Source organism: Tenrec ecaudatus, chromosome 12 (genome assembly GCF_050624435.1).
Source record: "Tenrec ecaudatus isolate mTenEca1 chromosome 12, mTenEca1.hap1, whole genome shotgun sequence".
In the NCBI taxonomy this organism is placed as follows: Eukaryota; Metazoa; Chordata; class Mammalia; order Afrosoricida; family Tenrecidae; genus Tenrec; species Tenrec ecaudatus.
The window spans coordinates 126540441-126566300 of record NC_134541.1 but is presented as its reverse complement, the minus strand read 5'-3'; the positions used below and the strand labels follow the sequence as shown (position 1 = coordinate 126566300).

Here is a 25860-nt window from a genome sequence, read left to right as displayed (position 1 = left end):
TGCGCTGAAGAAAAAGCAAGAAGCAGAAACAAAGCCATTTGTAAGAAGGAAGTGCCCGCGCCTTCTTGCCGTTATGCAATTCGGTTCAGAGATGACTAATTCGGTGAGGACACCAACACCCGTAACGCTGGACTTGGCCGGGTCAGTGGTCTCAGTGGCCGGGGGCTGGGGAGTCGTGGAAGCATCGACCCCACCGAGGACTCCGGCCCCCAAACCAGCAGAGCTCCCAGGCGCCCTTGGGAGCACATTTCTGACTTCCGGAGAAACACACGCACCCACAGTCGTTCGGGGCGAGGCTCGACGACGCTCCCTGCAGGCGGCCCCCATGGGCGCAGCTTGCAGACGCGCAGAGACAGATGCGGTTGTGGTGTCACCGCGGGCGGGGCTCAGGCCGTGAGGAGGACGTGCTGGTTCCGAAGACTGTGGGTGTGTCACTGCAAGACCCAAAGGGCACCAGTTCACAGACACACTCCGCTGAGTTCTCTTCTCGCCTCGCAGCTACATGCGGGCACTGCGGGATGCCTCACGTCTGCATCCCGGTGCTCCCTGAAGCGTCCCTGACAGATGGGAGCCAAGGCCAAGGCCAAGAGAAGGCCGCGTCTCCGCTTTCTGCAACCGGACGTGAGTGCTTGAGAGACTTGATTCTCTGTCAACTCGTGGCAAGGAAAGAACACCAAACTGGATGCCTCATTTTCCCAACCTTCCCCGCCTGGTGGTTTCTGTCAGGTCCTCGCTTGAAGCATGGCAGCCCCTTGAGCGGGAAAGCAGGGTCACCGAGCCGGGGCCTCTCGTCCAAGGACCATCACTCGGCGGCACGCAGTGCAGGATCCGCGGGGAGATGCCGGGCGACTCTTTGCTTTCTTTTCTTCATGCGTCCTCTTGAACTTTCTGGGTCCTGACGCAGTTAAGAGCTGCGCAATCGCCACCACAAGCAACGTGGGAGAGTTTTCTCCTGCTCGTTTCCTCCACCCCTCCCTGCCGTGGCCCGCTACCCAGTGACTGTCCCCAGACATCTTCCTAGCCCGCTGTCCCGGGCAGAAAGCACACAGAATCAAACGCAGTCATCCAAAGCAAACGAACGAAACCAACAGCCACTAGACAAAACACAGACCCATCTGAATCAAGGAGAAAGTAGACCTTCTTCAAAACGGGAACAACTTTAGAATGGACGAAAGGGAGATGAAATGATAGGTCTCCATCGTATCCTAATTGCATTATGCAGTGCCATTCACACCCCTCGACGGTGCTCAGAGGGGACCCACCGGAGACTTAATCCAGGCGGGGGCTGAACTTGGGAGCACCTGGTTTGCATACACTGACGGGTCAGTCATCATGTGTTCACAGTCAAGTTCTGGTACGACTCCCTCCTTCGGAATTGGGTTTTCTCATCTATAATCCTCAGGTGGTGTCACCTTGAGTGAGAATCTACAATCTACCTGATGGGACCGAACAGCAGCAAGTCCCACTAGATGCACTGGACAGACGGAGACTATGGCCAGAGAGCCCTGCCCCAGGGATCACTTTACATTCAAACAGCAGACAGGCTGTGCTGGCCCCCAAACCAGCCCTTGGAGCCCAGAAGGGCAGGCTCATCAAAGCAGAACTCAGAGGATGGGTGGGGGGGGCAAGGAGGAGGAAGAAAGGAAATGAAACCCCAGGAGGAAGGGAGAAAGTACCTCACAGGAAATGTGACTACTGGGAGGGAAACAGTGTGTAGAAATGGTTGACTAGGTAGCAAATTTGCTCTGTAAGCTCTCATCCAAGCCACACTTAAAAAAACAACTCTTCCTTTATCGATTTTTCATTTGGGGGATGAATTTCATCATACTTAAAACAAATACAAACAACCCCCCACCTCCATATTTTCTTCTTCACCCCACCCGCCTCTAGCCCCCTACCCACCCAGGCAGGTTCTGTTTTGGGGTTTGCGGTTTCAGGGGAATTCAGGCTTTGCATGCTCAGAAAGCAGCCAGCACAGACACCTGCCTGTAGAGATGTAGGTGGCGTCCACCCCACTGTGGGTGTTAATTCTGTCCCTCTAGCCAAGGTGTCCTCTAGCTTTCCACCACACAATGACGGATTATTTCTCCCTCTTTCATTCACTACAAGTTGGGATGGACTGGATGCTCGTGGGTTTGGGTGTAATGGGGACTAGCCAGAAGGGTGTGGGGAAGAAACGTTAAGCTATGGGAGTATCCTACTTAGGATCCGGTGATGATTATGGTGCTGGGCGGTAAGTGCTGGACTGTTAACTGCAAAGTCAGTGGTTCAAAGCCACCCACTGCTCTATGGGAGAAAGAAGAGGCTGTCTGCCCTTAGAAAGACTTACTGTGAGTAGATTCGGGGTTGGGTGACGCTGGCCTGCACATAGACACAGAAGATGGAGAGAAACCTGTTTCATAAGATACTTAGGAGGTCCATTAACTGCAATGTGGGGCAAAAATAAAACCTACTACCATTGAGTCCATTCCAACACACAGTGACCCGATAGGACAGAGTAGATCTGCCCCTGTGGGTTTCCGAGACTGGAACTCTCAAGAGAGTAGAAAGCCTCATCTCTCTCCCAATGAGAAGCTAATGGACTCAAACACCTGATCTTGCAAGTTAGCAGCCCAATGCCAAGTTAGCAGCACTATGCCACCAGGGCCCCTGATTAAAGGAAACCAATTGCCAAAAGGCATCTATGGAAAGCCGGATGCCGAGAGGGTGCTGCAGGTGGAAAACACTGCCACTTGGCACCATTACAAAGGCGTTTTGGATTCATTCATCCATTGGTGGGCGTTTGGGCTGTTTAGTCCGGCCCACTATAACTCGTGCAGGTTTTGAGTAGACATGTTTTTGATTCTCTCGATCTATGAGTGGAACTGGTGGGTCACGTGGTAATGCTTCACTTTCTGAAGAACCATCAAATTGTTCTCAAAGCACCTCCAGTGTTTTCTCACTTCACATCATCGGTCCTTGGTCCTGCCACCCCTGGAAGTGGTCGAACACCCTTCGGTACAGTGCTACTGTGCATTTCTTCCATCTTGTTTTGATTCGTCCTGCATCAGTCAATATTCGACAGGTAGATAAGCATTCACTGGCCATGACCAGGGGTGGGGAGGGGAGGGATGGAGGGAGAGAAGGGGAGCCACTCTCTAGGTCAACAGTTCTCAACCTTCCTCATGCCTCGACCGTTTCACACAGTTCCTCGTGGGGTGGTGACCCCCAACCATAACATTATTTTCATTGCTATTTCATAGCTGTCGTTTTGCTACTGTGATGGCTTGGGCGACCCCTGTGAAAGGGTTGCTTGACCCCCAAGGGGGTTGCGATCCACAGGTTGAGGACCGCTGCTCTAGATAGGAGACACTTGTGCGCATTGGTTGGTGATGGCCAAAGAAACCCTGGTCAACGCTCACCCAAAAGCAAGGAGAGAAACGGTGTTGATGGTGGTATAACTCTTCTCGACATGACCAGACTGTTGGATTGTAAGATATGTGAATTATATTTTAAAAACGTTGGGGTGGGGAAAGCAAAGCGGGAAGGCGAGGGTGAAGGGGCAGGAGATCAGGAGAGACGGAGACAAGCACAGCACCACAGCAAACAGCAGCAAAGACACACATGCCGTACGGAACTCTCTAAGCTGCAGGAAGGGCTCAAAGCGAAGATTACGTAGGAAACGGTTACCAACCCAAACCAAAGTCACTGCCATCGAGTCGATGCCGACTCGTTGTGCCCTACAGGAGAGGGTAGAGCTGTCCCTGTGCATTTCCAAGGCTGGACCTCTTTACGGGAGTAGAAAACCCCGTCTTTCTCCAGAGGAGCTGGCTGGTGGTTTTGAACTGCTGACCTTGCAGTTGGGCAGCCTCGGTGTGTAACCACTGCGCCACCAGCGCTCCTCCAGGAAGTGGTTGACATGGGATAAATTACCCGTATCCCTGTGCTCTGCCCACATTCACAGGCCACTCACGGGAGGAAGAGGGTCTGCAGGCTGCACAGGGACCTGGCACCCACCAGAATGCTGGGCTCTGGGGTGCGGGCCTGAGCTGCTCACTCACACCTGCCGCATTTCCAGTGTGTGCATTTGATAGGAATTGTCCACCGCTCTGTGTGTAACATGTGTGATGACAAAGCGACCTGCTCTTCAGGGTGGGCACTTGAGTCTCTAGAGTCTCCCCTCTGTTTTTAAATGGCCCCAGTGAAATGGGGACACACTGGACAGGCACAGGAAAGGGTTAAAGAGGAAATACTCCGGGACACACAAAATAAGAATGTCGATGAGGCTGCCCCAGGAAATGTCTTGTTGTTCACAGGTGCCCCAGAGCAAGTGGGTTTGTGCCAAATCCCACCCGACCAAGCCCACTCCCACTGAGTCGATTCTGATTCAGGGCGATCCTATATAAGGTTTAAATCGTTACAGAAGCAGGCAGCATCATTGTTCCCCCAGGAGCAGGTGTTTGGTGGTGTGTGTGTGTGGGGAAGGGGGGTGGTTGAATCATCGACCTCCTACCACCACCAGGACCCCTTTGGGATAAACAGAATCTACTTTATGACGGTAAAGATGCCTTGGTGGCTTAGTGGGATGTGCGTTGGACTGCCAACCTCAAGGTCAGCAGTTTGAACCCACTAACCACTCCACAGGAGGAAGATGAGGCTTTCTGTCCCCATGAAGACTTATAGCCTCCAAAACCCAGAGAAGCAGCTCCACCTGCTCCTATAGGGTGACTGTGAGTCGGGACCGACCAGACAGCAGTGGGTGGCTTATGGCCATCGAATGATTTACCCCTAGTGCCGCCGCGCGGGATGCTCAGTGAGCGCGTGGGGACCCTTCGTGACTCTTTGCCTGTTTTTCAGCTGGGTGGCGAATAGCAGTTTCCATCACCTGTTACTTTTGGAGAAGACTGGGATCGGTATTACCTGGCAAACGATATGGATAGTAGTTGGGTTCTTCTTCGGACTCTTTCTTGACAGATGGAGCTGTGGCCTTCGGGGACATTCCTTGGGATGCAAAGGCAACAATAAAAGGAGGTATCAGGTCAGAGGTAACAATGGAGATGGGCAGCCAGCTACTGAAAGGGCCTCCAGGTTCTGTCTGGAGTCGCCTAGCACCATGGCAATCAGCACTGGGAGCTCACCGGCAAGGATCCATTTTGGCTCGTCCATATACCCGAGGGAAGGAAGAAGGAGGGAGGGAGGGAGAGGCTGACAAAGGGCGAGAGGGAGATAGGTCCCACTTCTGATCCCGTTTGGGGGGATCCTTTCCTTTCAAGGTGGGCTGAACATACACAGGACATGCATTTAACTGAATTCGTGCAGATATTCTGCAACGGAATGCACTGCTCCCTGGGCCTGGAAAAACAGCATCAGTAAAACCAGAAACCTCTGGCGGGAAGGCTGTGGTAGATGGCCAGTGTGCTTGCCCCTCTGCAAGATGCTTCTCCCGCCCCAGGGCACCCAAGCAGGCCAAGCCGGCCCAGACCACAGACAGGGCTGTGAGTCCACTCCTCAAGGTGCTGGAAGACAAAAACTGCATCTTCCTCTCACGCACTCACAAGGTCACGGAGTCATTCCCAACTCCTAAGGACCCTCCGGGACAGTGTAGGACTGCCCCGATGGGTGTCCGAGGGTGTGACTCTCTTGGTCCTGAGAAGCGGCTGGTGGTTTTGAACCGCCGACGTTAGGGTTAGCAGCCCAGCACGTCATTACTATGCTACCCTGGGCGCCGGGCTGCCCACTCTCGCTGCCCACGGCCATAGAGTCCCAGTGGGTCTCCGAGACGGGGACTGTTGAGGGGAGAAGGAAGCCCAGACTTTCTCCCTCGGAGCAGCTGGTGGTTTTGAACTGCCGACCATGCGGATCGCAGCCCAACATGTAAGCGCTACGTCACAGGTACCGCTAATCTGAGAAGAGGAAGAAAACAATTCTTTTTAAGTGCTGTCAGGTGTCACTTTTGACAACGTTCCACAATAAAATTTTAAGTGAAAGTGCAAGTCCCTACTGGATTGATTAGGCACTGACAAGTCTGCCGGCAGGAAAAAGAGAAATGCGCTCTGCTGTTGTGCTGTAAATAAGTACACCAAATCCCATTTTAATCCAGACAAACCAAGCCGGTCTGACAGCTTGAACTTTAGTTTTCAAAATGCTAATGGAAGCCATTTCACTTGGGAAGCCTTTCTCTCCCAAGAGGGAAGGCGAGAGTGAGGACAACAGTTGATGTCCTGGAACACTAGTCCCGTGTAACAAGTGACCACACCAATGTCGTGGGGAGTCCTCAAAGCCAGTATCCTCCACGCTGCATGTTGTGACGAAGGTGGAAAGTCACATTCAGGGGGGCATTCTTCTTTCTAAAGGGGATCCCATCTCAACCAAGGAGGTCTATTTTAAAGTGGAATGAGCAACCCAACCTGCCCAGCAGCTGCTGCTCATGGCCCTGGGGCTGTGGAATCCAGAGCCCCCCACTCCCGCCTTCTGCTGGAGAGGGTAACTCCTCACACCAGCCCCCTCTCTGTCTTTCCAGGTACTCAGAAAAGTCTTCAGCTTGGCTTTAAATTCTCTCTCTTTTTTTTGGCTTTAAATTCTCGTGTGACCACCCAAGACAAAGGTGGGATGGAGTTGAGCTTTGAAAAGCGTTCAGGAGTAAAGTGAGACGGGCAGGAGGTGAAGGCATGTCGTCGTTTTGCGGCCGAGATGGAGTCCACAGTTCAGTGCTGCAGGGCCGAGGCGTTTAGCGTGGCTTAGAGCCACCGAGGTGGGCAGGCGCCGCTCTCTCCAGACTGACCCGGGAGCTGGCCACGCTGGCATGTGGATGGGAGGGACACAAGACCCCCTGTTGTGCTGAAGGGAGGTGTGCCCTCAAGGGGGACAGAGAAGGAGCACTAGCGCTTGTGTGGGAAGGAGACCCACTCAAAGCCTCCTCCAAGCTCTGGGACTGAATAGGGGCGGTGAGTGCCCCCACTGAGGGGACTTCGGTAACACAACCCTGGACGCACCACAGGGCTGCCATCGGGAGGCAGCAACTCCATAGCAGCTGCGTACTGACTGTGCGGCCCCTGCCGACAAGTGGATTTCACTCCAAGCCCCAAACCCAACCACACCCACTGCCACCTTAAATAGCAGCCCTGTAGGGTGGGGCACAACAGCTCGTGGGGTTCCCAAACTGAAGCTCGGTAGGAGGGTTTAGTCTCATCTTTCTCCTGTGGAGCCACTGGTGGCTTCGAACTGCTGACCTTGGTGTGTGCAGCCCAATCCGTGACGACTATGCCGCCAGCGACCCCCCGGGACAGAGTGAAAAGGCTCGGTAGGGGCTGCCAGCTTGTAACTCTATACAAGAACAGACAGTCTCGCTGTGCTCTTGGGGCGCGGCTGGTAGGTTTGAACTGCCACCCTTGCTTGCCCTGAGCAGCCCAGGGCTTGGCTTGCCCCCACTGCACCACCGGGGCTCTGTGAGCACCATCCAATCCGAGCCCATTTGGGTCCATTTTTATCTGTTTGAGTTTGAGTTTGATGTCTTTCCTCATTGAAAGATTTCAAACTTTACGGCTTTTTCATATCCCTCATCCCTTGGCTGACCATTTGCTTTCTTCTTCTGTCCTTCTCTCCTTGATGCAGTCTCTCTTTTGCTGGCGTGGGGCGCAGAGGGGCTGGAGCCCAGCGCTCTGACCCACTAACGGAGTTTTCCCAGAGGCAGTCTCTTCAGTCAGCTATATTCTACAACAGGGAGGAACAGCAGAGAAGTGCGTGAAAGCAAGGACATCGGGCACATCCCCAATGAAGACGCGGACATCACTGCAGATCACGTTGCGATTCCAAATGAGCACCTCACACTTTTCAGTCATTTCTCCAGGAGCCCTGGTGGCATAGGGGTTCCCAATTGGGCTTCTAACCACAAGGTCAGCAGTGTGAAACCAAGTGCCCCTCACTCCTGCAAAGAGCTGCCGTCTCGGAAACTCGCAGGGGCAGTTCTGCCCTGTCCGACAGGGTTGCCGTGAGTCGGCATCCACGCGCTAACAGTGAGGTTGGTGTGCTGTCGCTCCTCATTCAAGTTGTAATTTAAATACACGAGCGCGTGATTGCTTCTGGATAAGCGTTGGACCGCTACCCTCAAGGTCAGTGGTTCAACCCCAGCAATGGCTCCATAGGAGAAAGGCGAGGCTGTCTGCTCCTGTAAAGATGTACAGCTTTGGAAACGCTGCACAACCTCTTGGAATCGACTCAAAGGCGATGGGTTTGGCTATTTCTGGAATGACTTCCTAGCGAACACAAACAACTAGACTCCTGGCGCCCCTTGTGGGTCATGGGGGAGCTCAGCCACAGGGGTGTCCGTGGCTGGTCTTTGGGCGAGTCGACCAGCTGGCCTTTCGTGGGCTCAAACTCCTCCCGTTCTGGTCGGCAGCCGAGCGTGTCGCCGGCTGCTCCACGCAGACTCCAGTATCTCCAGCACTTGTACTTCCTGAATTAGAGGGTCTAGTTATTTGGGGCAAGCTACACTTTTCTACAAGTGAGGTAACTTCGCTGAGGTCAAACAGTGCCCTCATTCCCACTCCTTTTAGTGAAACAAAAGACAGGCGCCCAAAAAGAACCCCCGGGGACCTGATTCTACAAGTTTCGAGACATACCACATTCTTCCGTGGGCTCAGTCTTCACTCGGAGGGAGCCAGGGCTGCAAGGAGAAAGAAACTCCTTTTACTCCGGCAGGTGGGAGCCAGGGCAGGTGCAGGTGCCCGCCGCTCCGCCCTCACAGGCTGGGTCCCCTGGCCGCCCCCTTCCTCGAGAGAGCTGGCGTTCCTGCAGAGGCCTCGCTGGCATGCGGATATGAGGGAGGGACCCAAGTATCCCTCTTGTGTTGAAAGGAGATGTCCCCGCAGGACATCCTGTGGGATTGAATGGGGCTGAGTGCCCCCTGGACTTCCTGACGGACAGGGACACTGGCCACACAATCCCAGCGTGAACTTCCTGAGAGGCTTGCTCTACAACCAGAGCTGTCACCGAATGGTCTTAGCACTCCAGACACGCTTTTGAATAACGCACACACAACAAAGAAGAGACGCGGACAGGGGGGCTTCCAGAAGTTCCTGTGAAAATTCCATTCCTTTGGCAAGCACGCCCACACCAGGAACACCCTAACTAACAAACACCAGTTGTTGTGGGGCGGGCAGGGGCTCCTGGTGGCCCACGCGGGTCTGAGGGTATGAGGCTGGCCGGGGACTCCCCCTCCAGGCCTTTCTCACGAGGTGCCGTTCCCAGGGGGCTATTGGAGGCCCCTCCCGGGCACCCACCCTGCCCTAGGAAGGGTGTAAGGGACTAGGCCGCCTTCAGCATGTGAAACACCAGCATCATAGCAACCCACGCGTCACCGCAGAACGACAGGCTGCATTCTTTCCTGTCACCGGGAGGCTCTTACCTTGTGCCGGGCGATGTGACTGCTCTGTCGCCATCTGTGACCTCCACCCGAGGGCCTGTGCAGAAATAAGAAGATACACAGGACTTTCTTTTAGGCCCTGGAGTGTGATGGACGCTCCACAGGCCTCTGCACTGAAGGCAAATGCAGGGGAGATGGGCCAGGGCTCCTGGTCCCCGGGGAAGCATCGTGAAGAAAGACCGGAGCCCCCATGCTCAAGGGGGTGAAGAGCAGGTGTAGGCCCACAAGACACATCCCGAGATCCTAGCTTCACCACTAGACCTCCCCGTGCCTCGGCTTCCTCATCTGAAAACGAGGGTTGGATGAGGAGTCTTGTATACAGTGCCTGGTGCACCCCAAAGCAGACCCACTACCAGGCCTCGATTCCAGTCATGCCCCTAGAGGACAGTAAAACGGCTCCTCTGGGTTTCTGAGATGGTAACTCTTCACAGGACCAGAAAGCCTCATCCTTCTCCCTCCGAGCATCTGGTGGGTTTGAACTGCTGGCCTTGCCCAATGTGTCCCCCACTAGGTGACCAGGGCTCCCACAGCTGGTGCGTAGTAAGTCATAAAACCAGATCAAACCCAGTGCCATCAGGTCGATGCCAATGCCGAGTCCCTGGGCTGTAGGGCAGCGGGGACCTGAGTGGGCTTCTGAGGGAGCAACCCTTTATGGGAGTAGATGGTCTCAGCCTTTTCCCTCGGTGCGGCTACCCGTACTCCCTACTCCGTGTCACCTTGTCCCCCCCAGTGTGCAGCTCATTGAGACAGCCTCCTCTAACCCCATCTTTCACAAATGCCAAGGTTCCCAAATACCTCCCAGAGCAATCCCGTGAGCCCACTTGACCCGGTGGGCTGTGCTAACCACAAGATGAGCACTTCGAGCCCACCAGCCACTCCTTGGGAGAAAGGCAGGCTTTCTGCCTGTACAGATTCAAATCTCAGACGCCCATGGGGCAGTTCTACCCTGTCCTAGAGGGTTGCTGGGAGTCAGAACTGACTTGATGGCAGTGAGGACTTAGGTTTTTGGCGTCCCCATAACTTAAGGAGATGGTGTGGGACTCTTTTTTCTCCCCTAAGGTTGGACATGGGGGGTATGAAACTGTAGGCTCCCCTCAGGCAGCTCTAACCCTGCGTGACTCTGAGTGTGGCCTCCAGCCATCCCAAGAGCATTGCAGAAGCGGGGACCGGGGCTCAAAGCCCAGACCTCCCACCTTGCCGTGGCTGGCGGCTAGTGGCCAGTGATGTCCAGAATCCACCTGCTGCTGTGGGCGGGGCCAAGGTGAGCCTCACTGTTCTTCATGGAGGACACAGAAGCTGCCCAGCATCCGAACTGGGTGGGGGTAAGGGTGGGGTCTGTGCCTGGATGACACTTCCACAGATGCCACTTCCTCTGCCCGGAATGTCAAGGGTTGGTTTGACCATGCGCAAAAAGCAAGGAAGAGGGAGGGTTTAGCATGCACCAAAGCTTGCGTTGGACGAGAGCACGAGGAAAGGACCGGGCAGTCCACTGTCACCACCAGGTCCACGGTGCCCTTACCTGGCTGATCTGCCGGGTCCAAGAAAGGCCTGTAAGAAAAGCAGCAGGGTCACCCAACGTGGAGACTGACCACAACCACTCAGGTGCCCCTGCCTCTTGAATGCTCGCTTTATGCCACTTCGGTTTAAGGAGAGAGCTATGTTAAGCGGTCAGCCAGCCCGAGTACAGCTGCTCGGTTCCAGTTTATGCCCGGCCGGGCTTATCCCAGTAGAGCGTGTCCACACAGGGAGGCTGCGGGCTGGTTCATTCCAAATACTCGTGTCTTAGTCCCGGAGCCCTGGAAACATACTGGCGGAAGAGTTTTCTGGTCAGCAGTTTGAAACCACCAGTTGATCTGTGGGAGAAAGATGAGGCTTTCTACTGTCACGATGATTCACAGGCTTGGAAATCCAAAGGGGCAGTTTTACTGTGTCCTGTATGGTTACTGTGAGTCAGAATCGAATCGAGGGCAGTGAGTTTGATTTTGAGGTTTAGGCTCCTTATGGGGGGCCTTGAGCAAAGATTCAAGAGCTCATGCTGCCACCAGCACTTTAAGCACGGTCCAAGCCAACGAAGGTGATTTCAGGCACCAAATTGTAACCAGGGATGATCAACGCTATCCAGAGAGCAAAGTGGAATGTGGAATGATCAATAAGCACGATCAATGATCAAAGAGCAATGTGGAATGATCAATGCCATCCAGAGAGCAGAGTCCCATCAAAACGGGCTCTGGAGGGTATCTGCTGGGCCAGCTCAAGGCAGGGGGGTTCTCAGAAGGCTTTGTGGACACTGTTCTTCTGGGATTCCCAAATGGAAAACTTGGATGGTAGCAAGGATCGTATGAACATTACATCGGAAAACTTTACCTCCTCCGCCCCACAGCCCGGACTTGCCCCTCCAGGCTTCTTTTTTGTGACCTGAACGCAAGGCACATGGAAAAGGACCACGTTATGAGTCCCTGGAGGATGCCGTGACTGCAGTGCTGCCGTGCTGTCAACAGAAGAGGGAAGGGCTGGCAAAACGCCCAACTCACTGCCCTCAGTCGATGCCGACTCACAGGGACCCGAAAGGACAGGGCTGCCGCTGACTGTCACTCTTTACAGGGGAAGAAGGCCCCACCTTTCTCCCAAGGAGCTAGCTGGTGGTTTCAAACTGCTGACCCACGCGTCACCATGACGCCACCGGGCTCCTTCAAGGAAGGGTCAGAGAGATGAAAACTCGGCCTTCCAAAGAGTGCAGACCTAGGTGGGATGTGCCAAGAAGCAACAGCGTCCCACATTGGCGTTTCTGCTTCATAAAGGTCTCGGCGAGTTTGTAGTACGGCTTCTTGACTTACCCAGGCCAACCTGTTTTTGCTAACTGAACGAAATCCCAAGAGTTTTGCTTTGGTTTAAAAAAACAAACACAAAAAACAGTGAAAAGCAAAACTGTTGTCAGTTCCACCTCACAGCGACCCTACTGCACAACAGAACGAAACACCTTGGTCCTCTGCCAGACCCGAGTTGCAAACGCGCGCCCAGCATTGGTTCTGCATCAAGCCCTTAAAGAGGCGGCACCCCATGTCAAGCAGCAAGGTGGGGTCACCAAGCTCCTGCCCAAGAATTACACTCAGCCGTCGTGGCACCAAGCAGCAGCGGCTTTCACCTTTTACTGTGTGCACAGAGTATGTCAACATCGCTTTAGGTCTTATGTGTTATTTGGGGTGAACAGGGAGTCCTGGTGGCCTAGTGGCTACGTGATGGGTTGCTAACTACAAGGTCGGCTGTTTGAAACCATCCACTGCTCCGCAGGAGGAAGACGGGGCTTCCTCCTCCCATCAAGAGGTCCAGTCTCAGCAACTCACAGAGGCAGCTCTACCCTGCCCTGTGGGAATCCCATGAGTTGGAATCGAAAGGATGGCAGTGAGTTTGGGTTTTCAAATTTGTTCGTTAGGTTATTTTTAGCATTGGGGAATATTTTTCCCATTAAGTGAATGTCTTCAGCGGATGGAAGGTTTCATAGGAACGCTCTACTTTTGAATAGTGAAGGAAACCTGTATTAAACACCTGGACCCGCCCCCGCTGTGAGTCTGCACCCACACAGATTCGGGACCCGTGTGCTGTTGTGAGATGGGAAGGTGTGGCACTGGTTTCTCAGGGGGCCCCAGGTTCTAGAGGACGGTCCAGACTAAGGCAGCCGAGGAAGAAAAGCCTGGAGAGCTACGTCCACAAGTCAGCCACTGACGCCCTTAAGGCTCACACGGAACACCGTCGACTGGCTTTCTCTGGACACGTACATCAAAAGGAGGATGACTCACAGGGGTTGCAGGAGGGGGCCTGAGACGGCAAGGGAGACCGTCGTGGTTTGGGCTGGCTCGGTAGTCTCAATGCTGGACTTGAACATGCAGGTGACTGAGGATGACGCATGACCAGGCCATGTTTTGTGCTGTTGGCCGTGAAGCCCCCATGAGCCGAATCAACGCAATGCCAGAAACAACCAAGTCCTAAAGGTAGCCGGACAGAGTCAGTAAGGTAACGACAGTTAAGCCACCGGTCTGCCTCTCCATGAACGTTACGAGAGGGCAGTCCACAGCACCTGCTGACAAGGAAAGAAATCCCTGCTTTGTTCTCCAGAATCCACTTCAGGGTCGCCAGATCGTAGTGCTCCGGGTGTTTGAAGGACACGCCCTCAGGAAGGCCCTGCACGACCACAGCCGACTGGTCCCTCAGCATCTTCTCATAGGGGACAGGCACCGCTGCTGTGGTGCCTAAGGCTTTACCTGGAAGAAGAGGCAGAGGTCGTCAGGGGTGTAGAGTTCTACCGGTCTCTACATCTAGACTTGTGGTAACAGTTGGCTCTGAAGATAATTATTTGGTTGGGAATCAAGTTAACATGATTTCCAACAAAAAGGTCAACAAAGAAAATGTATGCAATTTGAAAACACTCATGCATCTGCATGTCTAGTTAGATAAGATAGGCAGGATAAACAATCCAGAGGAGAAAACAATGGGACCAACGGTTCTGGGGGGGACCTGGGAGAGGGGGAGGTGTGGGGAAAGGAAGTGGGTGTTAACAAACCAAGGAACAAGGGAACAACAAGTGATCTAAAATCGATGGCGAGGAGGGTGTAGGAGGTCTGGTAGGGCTTGATCAAGGGCAATGTAGTCAAGAGGAATTACAGAAACCCAAATGAATGTTGAACATAATAGTGAGACAAGAGGAAAATAAAAAGAAATAGAGGAAAGAACTAGGAGGCAACGGTCATTTATAGAGGTCTAAATATAGGCATGTACATATGTAAATATATTTATACATGATGGAGAAATATATATATACATATATAGGTTTAGTATTAAGGTAGCAGATGGACAGTGGACCTCTACTCAAGTACTCCCTCAATGCAAGAAAAGTTTGTTCTAATAATCCAGCATTCTGTGATGTTCACCTTTCTGACATGATCACTGAAGACAAAATGAGAGCATAAGCAAATGTGGTGAAGAAAGCTGATGGTGCCCGGCTATCAAAAGATATAGCGTCTGGGGTCTTAACGGCTTGCAGATAAACTGAGAAGGTAGCTGAGAAGCAACGAAGCCCACATCAAAGAAGCACACCAGCCTGGTTGATTACATGGTGTTCATAGGATCAGGTATCAGGTATCAAAGACCCAGAACAAAAAATCAAATCATTGTGAATGAGGGGGAGTGTGGAATGGAGACCTGAAGTACATCTGTAGGCAAATGGACATCCCCTTATAGAAGGGTCTTGGGGAGGAGACGGGCCAGTCAAGGTGCAGTATAGCACAGATGAAACATACAACTTTACTCTAGTTCTTCCTCCCCACTCCCACCCTCACTATCATAATCCCAATTCTACCTTACAAATATGGCTGGACCAGAGCATATACATGGGTACAGATAAGTGCTGGAAACATAAGGAATCCAGGACAGATAAACCCCTCAGGACCAATATTGAGAGTAGCCATACCAGGAGGGCAAAGGGAAGGTGAGGGGAGAAAGGGGGAACCAATCACAATGATCTACCTATAACCCCCTCCCAGGGAGATAGACAACAGAAAAGTGGGTAAAGGGACAGATCAGGCAGTATAAGACATAAAATATATTTATATATATAAATTATCAGGGTTCATGAGAGAGGGAGGGTGGGGGAGGGAGGGGGGAAATAGGGAGTTGATACCAAGGACTCAAGTAGAAAGAAAATGTGTTGAAAATGATGATGGCAACAATTGTACAAATGTGCTTGACACAATAGATGGATGGATGGATTGTGGTATGAGTTGTACGAGCCCCCAATAAAATGATTTTAAAAAAAGAAAGAAAATGATGTCAACATCGTACAAATGTGCTTGATACAATTAATGCACACATTGTTATAAGAGCGGCAAGAGCCCCAATAAAATGACTTATTAAAATAAATAAAGAGAAAAAAAGAAAGAAAACATTCATGCAAGAAGGGAAAACAGGCCTTTCCCCCCATTGTCTTGGAGGTTACACGATTTGGGACATCACCCTGGTGTACCCCAGAACCTCCTTGGTCATCTCAACGGCAGTCTGAGGATGGGAGCCGCTCACGAAAGCTTAACTGTCAGTACATGGCACCCCATGAACCAGGGCAGGCGGCGCTGCTGTGCACAAGGGAAGAGATCAGCGTGGCCTCGAATCACCGTCTGGTTCGTGTCAGCTGACAAGAGCTGAGGTGCTGCAGTCCCAGTTCACGGAGGACAAGTTAGTCTGAGACCCAAGATTCCCTGTGCTGAGGCACCCCAAAGTCAAGTGCTCACAGGGACATAGAGGAAGGGACATAGAGGTGTAGAGCTCTCCAGGAAAGACACAGCGGGTCCTGGGAGGCGAAGGTGCTTCTACGACAATGAAGTCTAACAGCTGCCAGTTATTTTGTTATCTGATGGAAAGGAAAGCTTAGGTTCTGTGGAACCGGGAGAAGCCCTCAGTGAGCATGGAAGGGCCCCTAGATTCAACAGCCACCACAGTGAACTCACGTAGGCCACAGTTCACTGGGCTCCAAGAAGGGGCTTCAGAAAATTCATGGAGAAATTCCATTCGCTTCTCATTCTGTTTTTTCCATGAACTTTCTGAAGCCTCTTAAGGTCACCAGGAAGTCGGATTGACTCCACAGTAAGCAATAACAACAGTAGGCCTTCTGTTTATTTAGTCCCTTTCTGAATGCCCATGGGGACTCAAGAAAGCAGGGGTGAGGGCGTTACCGAATCAACAACAGTGAGCCCCTTCCCTAACCCCATGGGCCCTCCATGAAACGGGAGCAGCGAATGGAACCGGTCAATCGGGAAGGCTTGATGGCTCAGAAGAGAGGAAGCCGTCTTCTGGGAGAGCAGTAGCCCCGTGCTTAAGAACTGGATGTTCAGACCATGCGAATGTGGGCTTGAAAACACTAGAAACATTGTTTTTGATAGCTACACCCAGTAAAGTAATCTGCAGCTACGCCCGTGAACTCATCCGTGAGGCTCCCTCCACACTAAGCCGTTTACAGGATGAATGTACCGTAACAGAGGCAGAAATAGTCCTTCACTGCCCTCCGGAGGCTCTCTGTCTCTCCTGAGTCCACCTGCTGCCCGTTCTCGGGGCACAGAGGTTTCATCTCCTGTAGTCCTTCAGCAACACCTGTGGATGGACAATTGGCACAGCATCAGTACCTGCCCTGCTGTCCTGATACCTCCTCCTTCAGGTCTATGTGTCTGTTCTCGGAAGAAAAAACATTAAAGGGGAACGTTCATGACACAAGCTCTCGTCAGGAGTCTTTTTTTCAGAAAAGGGATTTGAGAGACCAGTGTAAGAGGAATCAGTGGTCATTGCTGGAGAACTACCGATAAAGGACTACAAAGAGTTTGACAACAATGTCGCATGTTTTCATTTGTTGTTGTATTGGAGAAGGTGCACAGCTGAACACACACCGAGTCAACAGGATCCACATGAACAAATTCAGTGACGTTGATTCCATTCTTCAATTTCTAGAACCACTGTCATCCGACTTCTCTAAATTGTGCCTCCCCCATGGGGGGAAATTGCTGTCCTCTAAGTTTCTTATCTAATCTTTCAAATGGTTGTCAATGTGATCTTGTATTTTGCGGTTGTTAGAGGCTGTGGGGTCAGTTCTGATTCAACTTTGTGTGTAATGAACCCTGCCTGGCCCTGCAGCATCTTCACAATCCGGCCTAGGGTTGAGCCCCTGGTGACAACCACTGGGTCCGTCCATCTCCCCCTTTTCACGGACCCTCTACTTTCTCAAGGGCATCCTTCCTAATGACACGGCCAAGGCGTGTGAGATGAAGTCTCAGCAGCCTTGCTTCGGTCTCTACTTCTTCCGAGACAGATTTGCTTACTCTTCTGGCAGCCCATGCTGTATTTACAGTTCTTCGCCCATGTCATCATTCCAAGGGATCGATCCCTGGTCAGTCTTCTTTATGAGTGTGCAGCTTCTGCATGCACATGAAGTGATTGGACCTTATACCAGAGATTAGGTCAGGCACACCGTGGTCTTCAAAACCGCCTTTTGCTTTCTAAGACGTTAGAGAGCTCTCTAGCAGCAGGTTTGATTTCTGGACTGCTGCTTTCATGGGGATTGAATGAGGATCCAAGTGAACAGAACTCCTTGATCACTTCAACCTTTTCTCTATTTATCGAAATGTTGCTTGTTGTGAAGATTTCTGTTTTCTTTCAATTGAGAATGTTCTCCAGGATCTTTGATCTTTATCCATAACTACTTCAAGCCCCTGGATCTTCATCGATAAGCCCTTCAAGTCCTCTTCGTGTTCAGCAAGGTAATGGCATCTGCAGAGGGCAGGTTGTCACAGAGTCTTCGTCCAATTCACACGCTGTGTTCTTCTTCACACAGTCCAGCTTCTGGGATTATTTACTCAGCTTACAGATTGAATTAGTCTGGTGTAAGGATACAACCCCAATGCACCCTGATTTTAAACCACATAGCACCCCCCCCTTCTTCTGTTTGAACTACTTCCTCTTGGTCCATGTATAGGCGCCACATGAGCACAATGAAGTGTTCTGGAATTTTCATTCTTTGCAATGTAATCTGTACTTTGTCAGGATCCACACAGTCAAATAAATAAAACGCAACTAAACATCTTCCTGGTGTTCTCTGCTTTCAGGCAAGATCCATCGGACATCAACAGTGTTATCCCTTATTCTACATTCATTTTTGACCTGGGTTGAATTTCTGGCAGTTCCCTATCAATGTACTGCAGTCATTTAAAAATCATCTTGAGTGAAATTTAACATGTCTATGATAGTTCTAATATTGTTTGCTACTTTTTACATTCTGTTGGATAACGTTTCTTTGGACTGGGCACGAATAGGGACCTCTTCCAGTTGCTTGCGATCCAGGGAGCTGTCCTCCAAGTTTCTGGGCAACGGCTAGAAAGCACTTCCAGCACTGGATCAGACTGTGAAACATCGCCGTTGTTCAAGAGCAAAATGCAGATTCTCTTCTGACATTCACTGTTTCTTTCCAGACTGTTAAACATGACCTTAGGTTTCTTCATTTTAATGACTTTGAAGCCACACAACAGTTTCTCTGGTCTTTAGGCATTAGAGTTCAAAGCGTCAAATCTACTCTGGAGATGGTTTTTAAAATCAAAATGGACCCTATTTTGGCTCTTGTGGACTTGTTTTAACTGTCTTCATCTTCAACTTGAACTTGCATGACAGCAATTGACAGTCTGTTCTGAAGGAAGCCTCTGGTCTTGTTATGACTGATGACATTAACTTTCTCTTTCTTCTCAACCTCCCACAGATGTAGTTAATCTTATTCCTAGACATTCTATCTGGAGAGGTCTATGTGTACAAACACCAATTCAGTGTTGCTGGAAAAAAAGTATTTGCAATGAACACCATTGGCCTTGCAAAATTCTACCATGTGAGCGCCAATGTCATTTCTGTCACCAAGGCTGCATTTTTCTTTTTATTTATTTATTTTTAATTTAAGGCTGTATTTTTCTTTTTATTTATTTATTTTTAATTTAAGGCTGCATTTTTCTTTTTACTTATTTATTTTTAATTTAAGGCTGCATTTTTCTTTTTATTTATTTTTAATTTAAGGCTGCATTTTTCTTTTTATTTATTTTTAATTTAGGGCTGTATTTTTCTTTTTATTTATTTATTTTTAATTTAAGGCTGCATTTTTCTTTTTATTTATTTTTAATTTAAGGCAGCATTTTTCTTTTTATTTATTTATTTTTAATTTAAGGCTGCATTTTTCTTTTTATTTATTTATTTTTAATTTAAGTCTGCATTTTTCGACTGCCGACCCTTCTTTGTTCCCAGTCACCAGGAATTATGACTGCCCTGTGACCGCATGTTTGATCAATTTCAGATGCATTAGTGTTTGAAATCTCCACTTTCTTCATCGTGGACATGAATGGCCGGCATGTAAATTTCAGTAATCGTTTATTCACTGGTCTTCCTTGTGGACATCTAGACACTGTGCTTCCAAATTGATCTGGATGTAGTTTGTTGTCTTGCGGCTTGGTTTTTGGATGATGACTGTGACATCATTGCTCTTGGTCATTCTCAGTGCAGGAAACCACATGACGGAGTCACACTGACCGACGCCAGTCCATTTCAGCCCAGCAATGCCTAGGATATTGATCATTTCTGTATGACTTCCAATGATCCTAGATGCTTACGTCTTCTAGCTCGCACTCAGATGTGAGCGGGTGTCTGCAGCGGTTTCTTTCCCAGTGAAGGTCTCAAAGGCTCTGCGCCTTCCACAGCGGCCACGCCGGCCCTACTTTGAGGAGTAGCTCTCCCCCCTGTGTGGGTTTGAATGGCTTGCAGTCCGAGAGCTTGTCTCTCTCAGAGCGGGTCTCACTGCTACTCCTAAGGTTTTCACTGGCCAGTGTTGGAGAAGTCAGTTGCCACAGTCCTTTCCCGTTGTCTGTGTTAGTCTGGAAGCTTCCCGGAGACCCGTCCACCAGAGGTGGCCCTGCTGCCGTCACAGCTACAAACAAGCCACCACAGCGCAACTGACTGCCAGCCATGCGGCCGCGATCCCACCCAGGGGGATCTTACCAGCACAATGCTCACAGCTCTTTCCTAGGTAACCGAAACCACTGCTTGGTTTCAAGAAAGCTTCAGGTGGGCATTTCTGGTTGAAGGTGTAAAGATTACCTAAGGGCAGCAGTTTCAGTGGTTTGGTAAATAGTCGAAGCTTGAAAGAAAATCGTTTTACAACAACATCCCATTCATTACACAACAGAAAAGCAACAATAATTGCGTAGGAAAGCAATCCCCATTGAACGCGCTCAAAATCCCTCCCCAGCCATGAACTGCTCCACAGAAAGCTGAGGCAGGGACGGACCGCACATAGGAAACATTTCACCCGGGGAAGCATGGCTGGAGCGCCACAGAACGGCCTGTGCTTGGAGTGAAACAAGCAGCCACCCAGCAGGGAAGCCACAAAGCCCCCATGGAGGAAGCACACCAGCCTGTGTGACCACAAGGTGTCGATGGGAGCAGGTGTCAGGTATCTACAGATCCCAAACAAGCAATTATATCGATGTGAAAGAGGGGGGTGGTGGAGCAGAGACCCAAAGCCCATCTGCAGACAATTGGATATCTCTCCACAGAAGGGTTACAAGGAGGGGACGAGTCAACCAGGGTGCAGTGTAGCACTGACGAAACACACATCATTCTTCTAGTTCTTGAATGCTTCCCCCGACCCCCCACTACCATGACCCAGTTCTACCTTACACATCCGGCTAGACCAGAGTGCACACATTGGTGTAGATAAGAGCTGTCAACACATGGAATCTAGGACAGACAAAACCCTCAGGAAGAATACAGCTTTCCTCCAGTCCCTAAATGCTTCCTCCCCCTCCTCCCCCCACTACCATGATCCGAACTCTACCTTGCAAGTCTGGATAGAGCAGAGATTGTACACTGGTGCATACGGGAGCTGGAGGCACAGGGAATCCAGGGTGGACGATACCTTCAGGACCAGGGGTGTGAGGGGTGATACTGGGAGAGTAGAGGGTAAGTGGGTTGGAAAGGAGGAACCGATTACAAGGATCTACATGTGACCTCCTCCCTGGGGGACGGACAACAGAAAAGTGGGTGGAGGGAGACGCCGGATAGGGCAAGATATGACAAAATAATAATTTATAAATTATCAAGGGCTCATGAGGGAGGAGGGAGTGGGGAGGGAGGGGAAAAAAGAGGACTTGACGCAAAGGGCTTAAGTGGAGAGCAAATGCTTTGAGGATCATTAGGGCAAAGAATGTACAGATGTGCTGTATACAACTGATGTATGTATATGTATGGATTGTGATAAGAGTTGTATGAGTCCCTAATAAAATATTAATAAAAAAACCCTCAGGAACAGCAGTGGGAGTAGTGGGACATCATGAGGGTAGGGGGATGGTGAGGGGTGAAGGGGGAAGAAAGGGGGTACCTACCACAAGGTTGGATATATAGCCCACCGCCCAGGGAGACCAATAACAGAAATGTGGGTGAAGGGAGACAACAGACAGTGTAACACATGAAATAACAACAATACTATATAATTGATCAAGGATCCATGAGGGAGGGAGGGCAAAGAAGAGGAGCTGATACCAAGGGCTCAAGCAGAAAGAAGATGTTTTGGAAATGTTGCTGGCAACCTATGTACAGGTGTGCTTCCTACAATTGAATGATGGATTGTCATAAGATTTGTAAGAGCCCCCCTAATAAAATGATTTTTTAAATGAAAGAAATGTTCTAAAAGTGATTGTGGTGATTAATGCACAATTCTCGTTAATATATTAAAAGCATTAAACTGTGATATATGTGAATCATTAAAAAAAAAACAAGGTTTGTTTGGCTGATAAGTTCTTACCACTTTCCTATTCCTCTCTATGAAGAATCTTACCTCAAACACCCAGAAAATGTTTCTTTGGGAATTTATGGAACTAGAAAATAAATCATTTATATCATGGGCATGTCTATTCAAGTGATACATCAATAAGTACACACATTATTCAAACAGACATCTGGGTAAAATCAACTTTTAAATCACACTACCATCAACTGTTTAGTTTGCTTTGTTTTGGATGAAATTATTGCAACAAATTTCTAAGTCCTTAGGCTTAGGAGACCACAAAATTCTTGGTCTCCTTGAACGTTTCCAAATTCCTTCAAAGCTGAGGAACTGGCTGGCGTTGGCCCTTCCAGGTTCAGCCTCCTTGGACTGTAGGTCCCCATCGTCTTTGGATCGCAAGCACACCGTTTCTTGTAGGTCTCTAGCATCCATTTCTGTGGCAACATCAAGGTAAGCTGTGGCCCTGATCCAGTTTTCGGAAACCCCGCCCTGACTAGCTTTAGTGGCGCTATGAATCTGCATGAGGCCATTGGACTTAATGAGCTTTGTTTTGTAGACCAGCCCCACTGCTTCCCGAAGGAAAAAACAAACAAAAAGAAAATACAGTTCTTCTGGTTTCGGCCCAGTTCTTCTGTACTTGGCTGGATGGATTGCTCAAGAAATGAGACTCCATCTTCTCCCAAATCGCTGGGGTACCTTGCACACCTCACTGTTGACGGCCACTTGTTTTGAAGCCAGAGACCTAGCTTCCTGTGCTTCGTGCGTGGATGAGAACCAGTGTCCACTAGGAACCGGCTGAATTTCACCACAGTCTATAGGACAGGATAGAACTGCTTCAGTGAGTTTCGGAGACTCTAGCTCTTTACGGGAGTAGAAAGCCCCTTCTTTCTCAAGCCGAGTGGCTGGTGGTTTTACACTGCTGATCTTATGGTTAGATGTAGAAGGTTAAAAAAACTCACCAATTTTAAAAAAAAACCAAAACTCACCAATAGGGAGTTAATTCTGACTCATAGCAACCCTATAGGGTAGAGTAGGGCTGTCCCTTTGGGTTTTAGAGGCTATAAATCTTTACGGGAGCAGAAAGCTGAAGAGCAGTGGCAGATTTGAACCGCTGACCAATGCATAACCCACTCTGCCACCAGGAGTCTTCAAACTCATTTCCATCGAGTTAATTCTGACTCACAGAGACCCTATAGGACAGGGTAGAGTTGCCCCTGTGGGTTTCTGAGACTGTCACTATTGGCAGGAGTAGAAAGTCTGTCTTTCTCCCGAGGAGCAGCTGGTACCTTCGAACTGCCAACCTTTTAGATCATGGCCCCTTGTGTAACCATGTGTAACCACTATGCCACTAGAGGGCAGGTGAAGGAGAAGATAATGTCAATAAGAAGGAGATGGGGGCGGTGGGGTGGAACACAGGGGAAGCCATTGAGATGTTATGCGCTTCTGTTTCCTTCTGTTTGCCACGAGATCTTGAAATGGGAGCATTTGTAGTGGAGGTTTGAAGAAACCACTCAGAAACAGAATTGTTGATTTCTGTCTACTAAGCCTCCCTCCCTTTCTGGTGGAGAAGCCTTGGGGGTGTAGTGGTTCTGAGACGGGGTGCTCCACGAGAGAAAGACGGACTTTCGACTCCCAGAAAGTCACTGGCTCAGAAACCCACTGGGGCAGTCTACCCTGTCCCACAGGGTTGCCGCGAGCCAGAGAACAGCAGGCCAACACATACAGACAGGGCAGAGGGAAGTGGAAGGCTGACCTTTCATCTTGGACGCTGTATTCTTGGAACTATTTCTGGTTTGGACATCTGCATTTCCTCATGCCGAGGCTCCAAGACCAACGTTTCAGGGACTGCTCACAAAGCAGAATGCAGTGCTCTAGGACAGCGGTTCTCAACCTGTGGGTCACGACCCCTTTGGATGTTGAACGACCCTTTCACAGGGAGCGCCCGATTCATCACAGTAGCAAAATGACAGTGATGAAGTAGCAACAAAAATAATGGGTGGGTGGGGGGGGGTCATCGCAACACGAGGAACTGTATGAAAGGGTCGGAGCAGGAGGAAGGTTGGGAACCGCTGCTCTAGGAGGAAGTCATGTGGGTTTTCCTTCTCTGACAGGCTCCCTCCTCTCCCAGGTTGACGTAACGTCTCACTGCATAGTCACACGGGCACTCTAACTCACTAACAGAGGGTCTCCACTGCTGGCAGGGCTGAGGTCGAGACCCCAGGAAGGGGTAAGTCAGAAGGAGGGCACCCTTTCCGAGGGCTCAGATTCAGACTTCTCTGGAGAGGATGTGGAATGATCGGGACATCTCCGGGGGCCCACAGGCTAGGGCTGCTGTCTAGGGGGCTAGTGGAATGAACTGGAAGACACAGAAGAGGAAGCCAGCACACTTCCGAGGACCCCTCTCTGGGAAATGGCCTGTGAGTGTGTCATTGTTGGGTGCTTGGGAGTTGGTCCCAACTCAGTGACCCTGTGTATCAAAGAAGGAAGCACTGCACGATCCTGCGTTACCCTCACAATCCTTGCTACGTCTGAGCCCATCATGACAGCCCGGGGACAACCCCTGGCCTAGAGGGTCTCCTTTTTTTCCATGACCTACTCCTTTCCCAGGCATGATGTGCTTCGCCAGCGACTGGTCTCTCCTGATGACAGGCCCAAAGTCCGTGAGACAAAGTCTGACCATCCTCACGTCTAAGGAGCATCCCAGGTCTCCCTCTCCCAAGGCAGATTTGGTTGCTCTTCTGGAAATCCATGGTCAAGTCAATATCCTGGGATACAAATGCACCGTTCCTTCTCCAGTCTGCCTTATTCAACTTTCACACGCAGGAGAGGCGGCTGAAAATACCAGGGCTGGGGCCAAGCACACCTCAGTCCTCCAAGTTACATTCTTGCTTTTCAATACGTTTCAGAGGTCTTGGGCGGCAGACTTACCCAGTGCAATTGAGTTCTTGACTGCTGCTTCCATGAGCAGTGTTGATGGATCCGAAGCAAAAGGAACAGGAACTATGGAGAACCCAAAGTCAGAACAAGGAACCCTGGTGGCTGCGTGGGTTATACACTGGGCTGCAAATCACATGGTCAGCGGTTTGAAGCCACAAGTCAATCTTTAGGAGAAAGAAGAGGCTTTCTACTCCTGTAAGGATGTACAGCCTCAGAATTCCACAGGGGCAGAACTACTCTGTTCTATAGGGTCGCTACGGGTTGGACAAACTATGGTACGGGTTTGTTGTTGTTATTTTAATATTGGAGGAGTTAGCATGTGACTGTGAAACTTACAACACGATGAGGGGGCTTTAAAAGTTTGTGGAAGGACATCATTTAAGCCTCATGCTGCTGGTGGTCTCCCTCATCTGGATGATTCATTGTTGCCATTGTCTCATCTCTTATCCTATTTGAGACTTCATAAAGGGATCTCTATTAACATAGATATGTATATATATAAAGTTTGTGGGGGAAATTCCACTGTCTTTACATGCCACATTCCCACGCACTCTCTGAAGTGCCCGCATGTATCTGTCATTGAGTGCCCCACCTGGTGGCACAGTGGGGAAGCACAGAGCACCGTCTTGCTAACCAAGAGGTCAGTGCTTGACCCGCCAGCAGCAGAGAGAGAAAGATGGCGCCATCTTCTTCCGGAAAGACTGCAGTTTGGGAAGCCCTGCGGGGACAGTTTTACTCCTGCGCACAAGTACGACGGCTCAGAGTGGAAACTGACAGCTGCTTGCTTTCATCAGATTTCAAGAACTAGAGCGTCATCCAACCGGCATAATGAGTTCTTGTGAATCAACCACTGTGCTCACTGTATTAAATGGACTGCTTCGTTTCATTTGTTTTTTTTTTCAAAACCATCTTATTGGGAGCTAATCTAGAGATACTATCATCCCGAAATTCTATCAATTGTACAATTGATAGCACAATCAGTGTCAAGTCATTCTCTTCCCTATTGAACTCCTCGATATCAGGTCCCTTAGCGCCCTCCCCGCCCGACTTATTCCCCCAGCAACTCCTGTTGTACTTGCTGTCTCTCTAGGTTCGTCAATCCTGGATTCCATATACCGCAACACAGAGAAACGTGTGACAAAAACTGAAGAGGGCAACCCCCAGTGACGGCATACATCAGAGA

General features: G+C 50.3%; 1 protein-coding gene across 3 annotated transcripts in view; it reads right to left on the bottom strand.

Annotated features, from left to right (window-relative positions):
- LOC142462700 (general transcription factor II-I repeat domain-containing protein 2B-like) overlaps positions 1-25860 on the bottom strand; it is a 66577-nt gene that overhangs the window by 13173 nt on the left and 27544 nt on the right. For 2 of the 3 annotated variants that reach the window (XM_075564830.1, XM_075564831.1), the window contains 6 exons: positions 16412-16531; positions 13473-13656; positions 10920-10948; positions 9383-9437; positions 8598-8641; positions 4900-4980 (listed from right to left, as the gene is read on the bottom strand). In XM_075564830.1, coding sequence (XP_075420945.1) covers positions 4900-4980; positions 8598-8641; positions 9383-9437; positions 10920-10948; positions 13473-13656; positions 16412-16531 — 513 coding nt within the window. The other variant, XM_075564832.1, reaches the window with a different exon arrangement.